The sequence below is a fragment of the Podarcis gaigeae genome (genome assembly GCF_964106915.1).
Source record: "Podarcis gaigeae genome assembly, chromosome: 17".
Classification (NCBI taxonomy): domain Eukaryota; kingdom Metazoa; phylum Chordata; class Lepidosauria; order Squamata; family Lacertidae; genus Podarcis; species Podarcis gaigeae.
This window is the reverse complement of record NC_139694.1, coordinates 1,047,970-1,058,548: the sequence shown is the minus strand read 5'-3', so window position 1 is coordinate 1,058,548 and position 10,579 is coordinate 1,047,970. Positions and strand designations below refer to the sequence as shown.

General features: G+C 47.4%; 1 protein-coding gene across 2 annotated transcripts in view; it reads left to right on the top strand.

The window, feature by feature from the left end:
• SIDT1 (SID1 transmembrane family member 1) overlaps nt 1-10,579 on the top strand; it is a 44,327-nt gene that overhangs the window by 2,815 nt on the left and 30,933 nt on the right. For both annotated transcript variants that reach the window (XM_083718821.1, XM_083718820.1), the window contains exons 2-4: nt 4,363-4,484; nt 4,808-4,978; nt 7,901-7,946. In XM_083718821.1, the coding sequence (XP_083574947.1) occupies nt 4,363-4,484; nt 4,808-4,978; nt 7,901-7,946 (339 nt within the window). The remainder of the gene's footprint in view (nt 1-4,362; nt 4,485-4,807; nt 4,979-7,900; nt 7,947-10,579) is intronic.

The following is a 10,579-nucleotide window of genomic DNA, read 5'->3' as shown; positions in this document are numbered from 1 at the left end:
TTAGGAGAGGATATATTCATTAAATATAATCTTTCCTAACTCACGCTAGTGAGTCATACAGCAGAGTTCATTCCCTTCTGTACACAGCAGGAAGCTAGTTGCAGATTCGTTTGAATCTCTTTAGTTAAGCAATCCAATCTGGCATGTCCATATTGGAGTATATTCCCGGTAAGACCCCTTTGTCCCTCCTAAAAAGAATATAGACACAAGAAGCTTTTTAAAAAAAATAAGAAGAAGACGTTTACTCACATTCAGTTCACAGTTGGATCCCTGAAGGCAGGTGTCAGGGGCTCAGGAGCAGAGGCACAGGGAAGAGGGGAGATGGAGAGCGAGGGGGAGGAATCCGAGGGGAGCGTAGGAGGGGACAGTGGTCCGAGGGATTCCATGAGCCTCTCCAGCGAATCGGAAGATTCACAAAAGGGGGCGCCAGTGGCCAGGGGCAGGGGGTTCCCAAGGGGAATGCCCCAGGAGCAAGGGGGCAGCAGGGACTCCCAGAGCAGTAGTTGGAAATCAGGACCAGCTTCCCCACCAGAGCAGAGTGGGGGGGAAGAGTCCCAGGTATCGGGGCCAGTGCTTTCCCCACCAGGGAGAGGAGACGAGGCAGAGCTGACCACGCCTCCATCGGAGAGTCAGGCAACGGAGGGGAGGTCAGATCCGGCCAGTGTCACGGAAGAGGGAAGCAGTGATAGAAGCAGTGTAACGGTTAGGAGAAAGGTCACTGGGTTGGTGCGAGAAACAAGTTCAAATGTACAGGAGCGCGGGACAGCAGAGAATGAGGATTGGGAACCGGGTCCTAAAGCCCGCCGGAGGCAGGGGGAGGAGCTAAGCGACTCAGCGTCGGAGGAGTCCAGAAAGGGCAATGTCCCGGTGGGCAGGAGGACCCAGAGGAGGAGAGAACAGCGCAGAAGGTGGAGCAGGGCTAGGATCTTAAACTGGTGCGGAAGGGGAGATGATTCAGACGGGACTTCGCCGATCTAAGGTCTAAGACGTAGGGCTGCACGCTCTGGCGTTGAAATGGAAACTAAACTTCAATAAAGACTTTTGTACATTACATCAACCTGGCGTTGGTCCTCTGTGAGCTGGGACCTAGAGGCAGCTCTGATAGCAGGCTTTAGCTTAGAGTTACAGAAGAAGGTTTGAGCTCATCCCATATGGGAATGAGCCCATGTCCTGGTGGCTGAGAGCAAAATACATCAGTATCAAGAGAGCATGGCACCAAGAGAGTAGCATGGCATGAAGAGGAAGATGGCTGCACAACCAGCTCCTCTTATGGGGTCTCCCAGGGTCACGCCCACCTACCTGATCACACGCAGGGGGAGGAAGTTCAAGACCAGGTATGACAGGAAGTCCTTCTGGAACTGGAGTAACCCCGTGTGTCCACTCTGGGCAAACAGGAAGTGTTGTGCTTGACTACTTATGTCACATCCCACATGACTTAGGTGGTGATTTCTGGCACCCTTTTTCCTAGGAAAAAAGCACTGCCTTCACTCATGTTTTACATTCCTGGCACACCCACACACCCACAAAACCCAGTCATATTAGGGGCAGAAGAGAGGGGCATACCTGGGATTTAAATTACCTAGCAGATACCACAGAGCCATTTCCTAACCACTCAGCCACAGCAGGAGACCAGAATCATGGGGCATTTTTTCTCCCACCTCTGGGGTGAAAATGATACAAATCTTTGACTTTAATACTCAGAGCCAAGTAGGTAGCTGTGTTGGTCTGACACAGTCTAAATAAATTTAAAAATTGTCCAGTAGCACCTTAGAGAACAACTAAGTTTGTTCTGAGTATAAGCTTTCGTGTGCCCGCACACTTCTTCAGATACACATTCAGATACTCAGAGCCATTCTTGAATATTAAAGCATTTTCTGCTTTAATGAAACACTGAAATAAATTTAGCCTTGATGCAAAGATAGGGAACCTTTTTTCTGTTGTGGACTGGACTGCATTCTCAAGAACATGTATATAGCCTGGAGGGGTATATACTCTTTAAGCATTGACATAGATGCAAGATATCAAACGTAGCATTGCCTGATAGAAATTTATCAGGCAATGATAGTTCCAAGACATCTCTAGTTTGAGAAGGCTTTGAAAACTTGCAAATAAAGCTTTGCTTTAAGTGGTCACAAATTGGCACAATATAAGGTGCACCTTTTCAAAGCTGTGATTGCCTTTACCTTTAGCTGCCGGTAAAGGGATACAACAGTAAAATATTTTAATGGTGTAGTTTATAGAAGCAAACATTAGGTGGTAACCAAGGAGGCTATGACCAGGAGGTTGGTCACCATCTACTTTCCATTTTTATGCATATTACACAACAACACACGCACACACACGCTAAAGAATGCTGAGGTGTTATGATTTGTATCTCAGGCTGTTTCGATGATACTGGGTGGTTTGCAAACTAGCACCTCAAAGAAGGGCTATAGGATTCAAAATACGAGCTTCTGTTCTTTAAAAATTATTCAGTGCAAAAGATGGCAATGTATGGACCAGAAGTCTCATGTGGCTGGCATCAGAGCTTTTGTGTAGCTCAGGGCTGACAGAGTGAGGCCATTGCCAGAGGCAGTGATTGCTGGAAGGAGTGGGGCAGTGGTAGCCCCCCCCACACACACACAGAGGGGGGGGGGAAACACCCTCCCTAATGCAGCACAGATCTCTGTGTGCTATGAAGGGCTCCTGCTCCCCTCTCTTGGAGTGCAATGAAGGATGGGATCCTGTGGAAGTAAAATTCATCTGTGTGAACCTCATTGGCTTCAGCAAGAGGAATGGGGTGGGGGGTTGCCCCTCGCTTTAGGCAGCAAAAGGCCTTGGTGTGGGCCACATCCTATATTCGGAGAATATAGGCTTATTTTATTATGGGAGCTTTCAGACTTCATGACTGTGGAGAACATGGGAATGATAGAATGCCATAGAAGTTCCAAATAAATAAATAAAAAGACAAATGGCTAAATTTATAAGCTTTGCGGTTTTATAATTCCTGGTAATTACAATTCTTAATCTTTCTAATTCCACATTGATCTGGTGAGAAAGGATTTGTCTTGCTTACAAGTTTTTTCAGAATCCCCCCACCCTTTCTCTGGCCTAGGCAGGAGGTAGATTTAGAGCAGTGGGACCAGTTCTGCCACACTGAGTGCCGAGCCTATGGGGTGCCTCAGGGTGTCGCGACTATTGACGTGGTGCAGAGCACAAAGCGTGGGAATGACAGGGAGAATGTACGTGTGAAATATCACAGGTTTCATTTTGTCCCCATGGATCCTGGACTTGAGGGTGCCTTGCCAGCTTTTATTAAACTTTATGGAGGAGAGAAAGATATGCTTGTCGCATAGCTTGTGTTGCCATGGCAACATTAATAGACATCTGCCATGAGGACATCTGGCTTCTTGAGCCACTTCTGCCCTGCGGGTGTTTTGGGGCTGTAGCTGACAGGCAGCTTCAGGTTCTCCTACATTTCAAGACTACATTCTTCCTCTTTTCCTGAACATTGTGAGCAGGAAAAGCTTGGCTTATCGCTACACCTTCTGATGCTTTTGATGTGAGATAACAGGAGTGGCAGTCAGGGCAACCCCAAGGAATGATTACTGCCCATCTCTGGACGAAGGGCCGGGGCACAGAGTGGCAGGGGTGGGGCAATCCACCCATGGGGGCAGGGCAATCCGTGCACGGAGGCGGCACGGTGATCCGCACATGGGGGTGCTGCAGCAGTTTGCCCAGGGGGGTGGCGTGGCGAGCTGCCCACAGAGCCTGCCTGGCGGATTCAAGCACTATGCTGCCGTTATGGGCAGCGCATGGCCCTGAGCCACCACGTCACTCCCAGGAGAGGCGAGTGGCTGAGGCGCACTGCAGGCCAGGCCCTGTGCCGCCTCCCACAGTGTGCCTTTTTGTCACACACACCCCTCAAGTATGACGCCTGGGGCGGGCCGTACCCGCCTTCCTACGCCCCCGTGGAGGGCATCTTTATAAGACGCGGGGGGGGGGATGGACAGGACACTCCAGCAGAATGCCAAGTGGCATTTGCTATGAGAGAGACTGCTGACAATATTCCACGTGCCTTATCTCTCAAATTAGATTGTTACATGGGGCAGGTAAGCACACATTAAACGTCTATGGCAAGTTCATTGGCAAAACGGAGGCAAGTTTCTCAGAAAACTAATGAGGAGAATGGTGCCTGCAAATATTTGCCTCATATCCCAGGTTTGACAGATCCTAGAAACAGGTTGTTGTTCTTTAAATGAAATCTGGAACTTCAAGTTCAGAGGGTGGGGGAGCATCATTTCCTCTTGCCTCCCCCTTGGAGACGACGTCATGTGGGTTTTTAATTAGTGAGTTCTTGTACATATTTTTTTCTCTTTGCAGGTGGATGCAGTCCGGGTTAATGTGCAGAGTAACTCTGAAGATCTTCAGTATCCAGTCTTGTTTGTAGTTCGGCAGCAGAAAGGAGTGCTATCCTGGCAGGTCCCACTTATTTTTCGAGGCCTGTAAGTAGTTGTGGTATTGTCATTGCCTGACTTGGTGTATTTGATGCTATTCTGTTTAAGGTTTTCCATATTTAGTCCCCTTCATCGAAAAGGGGATGAGAGCATATCATTGCATCACAGGTCCCACCTATTGTATCTGTGGAGTGATGGAAGGATATCTTCAGTGTCTCAATTCTGCTGGCATGATGCTGCTCCTGCAAAATCCTATAGACCTTTCATCAGTGCATACTGAATATGGTTCAACATGGCTGTTCCTCTAGAATTTAGCATTGTCATTTTTCTTGGGTATGAAGAATTCTGGATTTTATTCTTGTTTTTTTCAGTTACCAAAGAAGTTATAACTACCAAGAAGTGAGCCGTACCCTCTGCCCTTCACAGCCCACACCTGACAGTGAACCTTCTGAGCAGATCATATTTGTAGATGTGGCTTCCATGGCCCCCTATAATGCTCTATACAGACTGCAGGTCACCAAGATTAAGAGCTTCCAACTTATGTGAGTGGTTCACGTTTTGACTCTGAACTTGTCTGTGTTTTTTGTGCTGCATTCACAGTTGCTGTCAGTTACACATACGTATTACCACTGTGACTAGAAGACCTTAGGCTACTTTGAGATATGGTATAATCGGTTCAGGTTGCTCTGGCTTCTTGTTAGCACAGCTTGGAGACAGATTCATTGCTGCAGCCCACACTCTCATGCTTGCTGCAAGGGAAAGCTGGTGGACAGCATAGGTGCCAACTCCCTGGGGCCCTGGGTGGCCGAGCACCCACAAAATTCCCCATGAAGAGGCCAGGCACTCACAAATTTCAGTGTCAGGGCCATGCACGCTGCATGGCACCCATGGCCTGGGGCACCCATAGTCACAACTTGGCACTCCTGGTGGACACATCACTCTCTTCTGGCAGAGTCCAAGCCTGAAACTTCTTTTTCACTCTTGGATAAATTTTTGTTGGATCCTCAAGTGTGTGTGTGTGTGTGTGTGTGTGTGTGTGTGTGTGTGTTTACCTTCAACTTGCAACCCATCTGTCTTAGCTTGTCCTGACACACTGGGTTTGTGCTGGGCAGTTATAAATGCAGATGTATGAAACCCACCCCCTTTATATATGTGGAGATTTTCACTTTTCTGCCTTGTGCTATTGAATATCCATGGAAACCCTTCTGGCTTTTCTAAGAGTTTGTTTATTCAGCCATTGGTAATTTGATTTCCTTAAAACACACAAACACCATTATCACAAAGCATACAAAAAGATAAAGGAAGTAACTGCTTTCCAAAACATTAGTGCAGCTTACAGAGCTGAAACAGACTTGTAGCACAAAACAGATCACTACAAATCTGTGGTTCTCAAAGAGTGTGGTGTACCAAACCGGTGTGGAAGCAGAGGGTGGCAAGTCTGGTGGGAAGATTCATGGACAATCAAACTCATTGAGTATGTTTTAATACATAACGTACATATGTAAGAGACTCGTTTATAACCACTGCTATCATAAACAAATGGGGAAAAGAGGGATTGGCATATTCCCTCTTGCACTTTTACTCCAACCAAGATTGACACATAGTGACTGGAAGTTGGGGCAGTTCCTCTATATTTCCAGACAGAAACTAAATTGAATCGAACAGAGGATGATTTTCCCTCAAAACATCTGTAATTTGATCTCTGCTGAAGAAGCCATCACAGTCACCTGATGATTGGTCTATTGTCTTAAGCCAGGCTTCCTCAACCTCAGCCCTCCAGATGTTTTGAGATTACAATTCCCATCATCCCTGACCACTGGTTCTGCTAGCTAGGGATCATGGAAATTGTAGGCCAAAACATCTGGAGGGCCGAGGTTGAGGAAGCCTGCCTTAAGCCATGCAATGAAACTGCCTGACTTTTCCCCCTCTGAGGAAAAGACCTTAGGTTCAGAGATCACTTTCTTCTATGAAGGATGAACAGGGTAATTCAGGGCATCTGATTCAAGGAGAAAGAGATGCTTTCATAATCCAGCTTCTCAGTTTTGCTTTGGCACCTGCTATATACCAAACGAGGGATGCGGGTGGCGCTGTGGTCAAAACCACAGAGCCTAGGGCTTGCCGATCAGAAGGTCGGTGGTTCAAATCCCTGTGACGGGATGAGCTCCCGTTGCTCGGTCCCTGCTTCTGCTTTTTTGGGGGGGGACGCGGGTGGCGCTGTGGGTAAAACCTCAGTGCCTAGGGCTTGCCAATCGCATGGTCGGTGGTTCGAATCCCCGCTGCAGGGTGAGCTCCCGTCCTTTGGTCCCAGCTCCTGCCCACCTAGCAGTTTGAAAGCACCCTGAAATATACTCAGAGTCGCAAAGTGATTTCATGCTCTTTATTCAGCTCATAGTGGTGAGGAGGAATGAATGAATGTCCCCTCAAAGTTTCTGCTTTATATACATTATTTACACAATGGGCTGCACATGATTGGCTAATTCTGGAATTCTACTGTAAGCCAATCAGGTTGTGGATTCACTTCTATCTGGAGCATGACTGGTTGGTTCCTGCCAACCAATCATACTGCTGCATTGTTCTAAGACCAATCAGACTGCTGCATTCTGAATCCTATTGTTCTAGGACCAATCAGACTGCTGCCTTTTGGATCCTATTGTTCTAGGACCAATCAGACTGCTGCAGTTTGGATCCTATTCAATTCAGTACATAACACACCCTTAAGTGCAAGTAGATAAATAGGTACCGCTTTCTAGCGGGAAGGTAAACGGCATTTCCGTGTGCTGCGCTGGTGCCAGTTCGCCAGAGCAGCTTTGTCACGCTGGCCACGTGACCCGGAAGTGTCTGCGGACAGTGCTGGCTCCCGGCCTCTTAAGTGAGATGGGCGCACAACCCTAGAGTTGGACACGACTGGCCCGTACGGGAAGGGGTACCTTTACCTTTACCTTTATATACCAAATGAACTGATGAGCGGGGGAAATACCTGCCAGCTTTTCTCATTGACTTTGCAGGTGCCTGGCCCCCACAATTATATTATTGTGAGTCCTGCAGCGGGGTGCGCTCCCGCTGCTCGGTCCCAGCGCCTGCCAACCTAGCAGTTCGAAAGCACCTCCGGGTGCAAGTAGATAAATAGGGACCGCTTACCAGCGGGAAGGTAAACGGCGTTTCCGTGTGCGGCTCTGGCTTGCCAGATGCAGCTTTGTCACGCTGGCCACGTGACCCGGAAGTGTCTCCGGACAGCGCTGGCCCCTGGCCTCTTGAGTGAGATGGGCGCACAACCCCAGAGTCTGTAAAGACTGGCCCGTACGGGCAGGGGTACCTTTACCTTTACCTTTAAACACCCATGGCCCCCTGGAGTTGGCTCCTATGATGGGCTTTACCTTCAAAAACCTTCTTCCTGCCAACGTTCCGGTGTATTTTGGGTTTTATGTTGGCATCCATACTAATCTTTCCCCCTCCTATGTTTTCAGGTTGAACACTCCTTTTAGCTTCAGTGCCAGCCCTTCCCAACCGCAGGTAAGTTAAGAGTACTGGGTGCTAAGTATAGATTATACATTCCCCCCCCCCTGCAGTGGCAAGTGAGTATAATTAGTAGTTTGACTATTAGGATCACTATGTCTCCTTTCTTAAGATGCTGATATGCCCTAATTGCACAATACCAGAAAAACATTATCTTGTGGCCATTGTAAGTACTGTATTTTCCCATGTATAAGATGATATTTTCTGCTAAAAAAAATAGTCAAAAATTGGGGGTGGTCTTATACAAAGATGGTGAATGTATGGGATTTCAAACACACACACACACACACACACACACTATTTACCTTCCTGCAGCTGCCATGAAGAAGCTGCTGGAACCAGTTCCACCAACCATTACAGGCTGACCGCTGGTGGGATTTGTTCATTCTTTAGCAAATGTCTGGATCAACAACTTTCTGCCGCTTCTGATTGTCCGGGTTTTCATTTCTAGAGATAGGGCAACCCTAAAATAATGATTTTTTAAATTTTGGGTAAAAAAGGGGGGGTTACCTTATACATCGGGGCATCTTATACATGGAAAAATATGGTAAATAAGCTTTATTGTACTAGCCAAATGCCATAACAAAACCATACAAACACTACCAGGAGAAGAAATATCTATATTATATATAAAAAACAGAGCCACTGCCTGAACCATCAAAATAATAAAATGTAGATGCATTACTAAATGATTTGTAGAGTGGGGACTTCACACAACATACAGTATTTTCCTATTTAGACCTCTGAATCTCCCTCACAGTTTACTTCAGTTTTGTCCAGGTTCTTCTTCCTGATCTTTCTTGCCGCCAGTGCAAACAGGGCCACAGTTTGAGTCGCTGGAGCATTAGCAACACTGAGCAGCCATAGCACACTCTCCGTGGGTGGGGAAGGTGGCTTTTCTGGACAAACAAGGCATTTACAAAGTGTTCCCTAGCTTCTATATATAGTGGGCAATGTAATAAATAGTGCTGGATGTCCTTCAGCTGTGGTTGCCCACAAATACAAAATCCATCTGTGTACAGAATCCTGTTATAGCGCCCGTCCAGGACAGCAGAGGGCATTACTTGTGGCCATTGAAAAAAATTATATTGTGTTGCATACTTCTACCAGGCTCTTTGCCTGTCGAGGTGCACGGGGAGGCCATGTCCCAAGGAACAAATCATTAGCAAGCAGTGCATTCTAAGCCCTAAACTGCCTCGGCCCAGTATACCTGAAGGAGCATCTCCATCCCCATCATTCTGCCCGGACTCTGAGGTCCAGCCTCGAGGGCCTTTTGGCAGCTCCCTCACTGTGAGATGGGAGGTTACAGGGAACCAGGCAGAGGGCCTTCTTGGTGGTGGCACCCGCCCTGTAGAATGCGCGCCCATCAGATGTCAAGGAAATAAACAACTACGTATCTGACTTTTATGAGACATCTAAAGGCAGCCCTGTTTAGGAAAGTTTTTAATGCCTGATGTTGTATTCTGTTTTTAATCTGTTGTGAGCCCTCCAAAGTGGCTGGGGAAACCCAGCCAGATGGGTGAGGTATAAATAATAAATTGTTGTTGTTGTTCTGCCCGGACACTGAGGTCCAGTGCCGAGGGCCTTCTGGTGGTTCCCTTGTTGCGAGAAGGCAAGTTACAGGGAACCAGGCAGAGGGCCTTCTCGGTAGTGGCACCCGCCCTGTGGAACGCCCTCCTATCAGATGTCAAAGAGAAAAACAACTACCAGACTTTTAGAAGATATCTGAAGGCAGCCCTGTTTAGGGAAGCTTTTCAATGTTTAATAGGTTATTGTATTTTAGTGTTTTGTTGGAAGCCGCCCAGAGTGGCTGGGGAAACCCAGCCAGATAGGTGGGGTATAAATAATAAATTATCACCATCATCATCATCATCACCTTGCAAGAAGTGGTGGCTTGTGTGAGGAGTGGTGGTGAGCAGGAGCTCAGCCTAGCAGGATTTTCTGAGTCTATGAAATGTTCAGACTGAATAGTGGGCCCTGCTGCAGCTCATTGTTTTGTTGCAGTAGATGGGGCTGCATTGACACTGGGTTTTCTGATGAGGTTCTGAATCAGCTGGTGGGGCTTGCAATGACGCCCTAAGTTGGCACCACTGAGGAGCATAGTTCAGTCTGCATCTTCAGCAGACAACTTACCTTGGTTGCCCAGGAGGTAAGATGCTGGAGCCTGGCCTCTGTGAGTCATGCTTCTGGCCACAGTGTCCCATCCCTCCCCTTCTGTTGGCAAATTATGTCCCTTCCTTTTCCTGCCACATTTCACACACTTGCGGAGTTCTGAATCAAAACACCATAGCTATGAAAAGTGGCAGAGATGGTAGAGAGGATAATCTTTGTACATTGTGAACAGAAGTATTTCAGTCCCATATAAGTGTCCCGTCCTCCCTTCGAACATTGTTGTTCATTTTTACCCATGGCTGCAAAGTCCACTTCTTGTTTGATTTGCTAAGGGAGAGAAGCTATTTGCTTAGTTGAAAGGCACCAGGTTATGGGACTGATAGCGGACAAGGGCAAATGTATTAAGAAGCAGCTCCTTCAGTAAAAGGGAGCACACAAAAAGCAATGACTCTTGGACCGTAGTGGAATTCAAGCACCTCTTTCAAGCTTCCGCCATCTTTAGGCGTAACAGTCTTGAC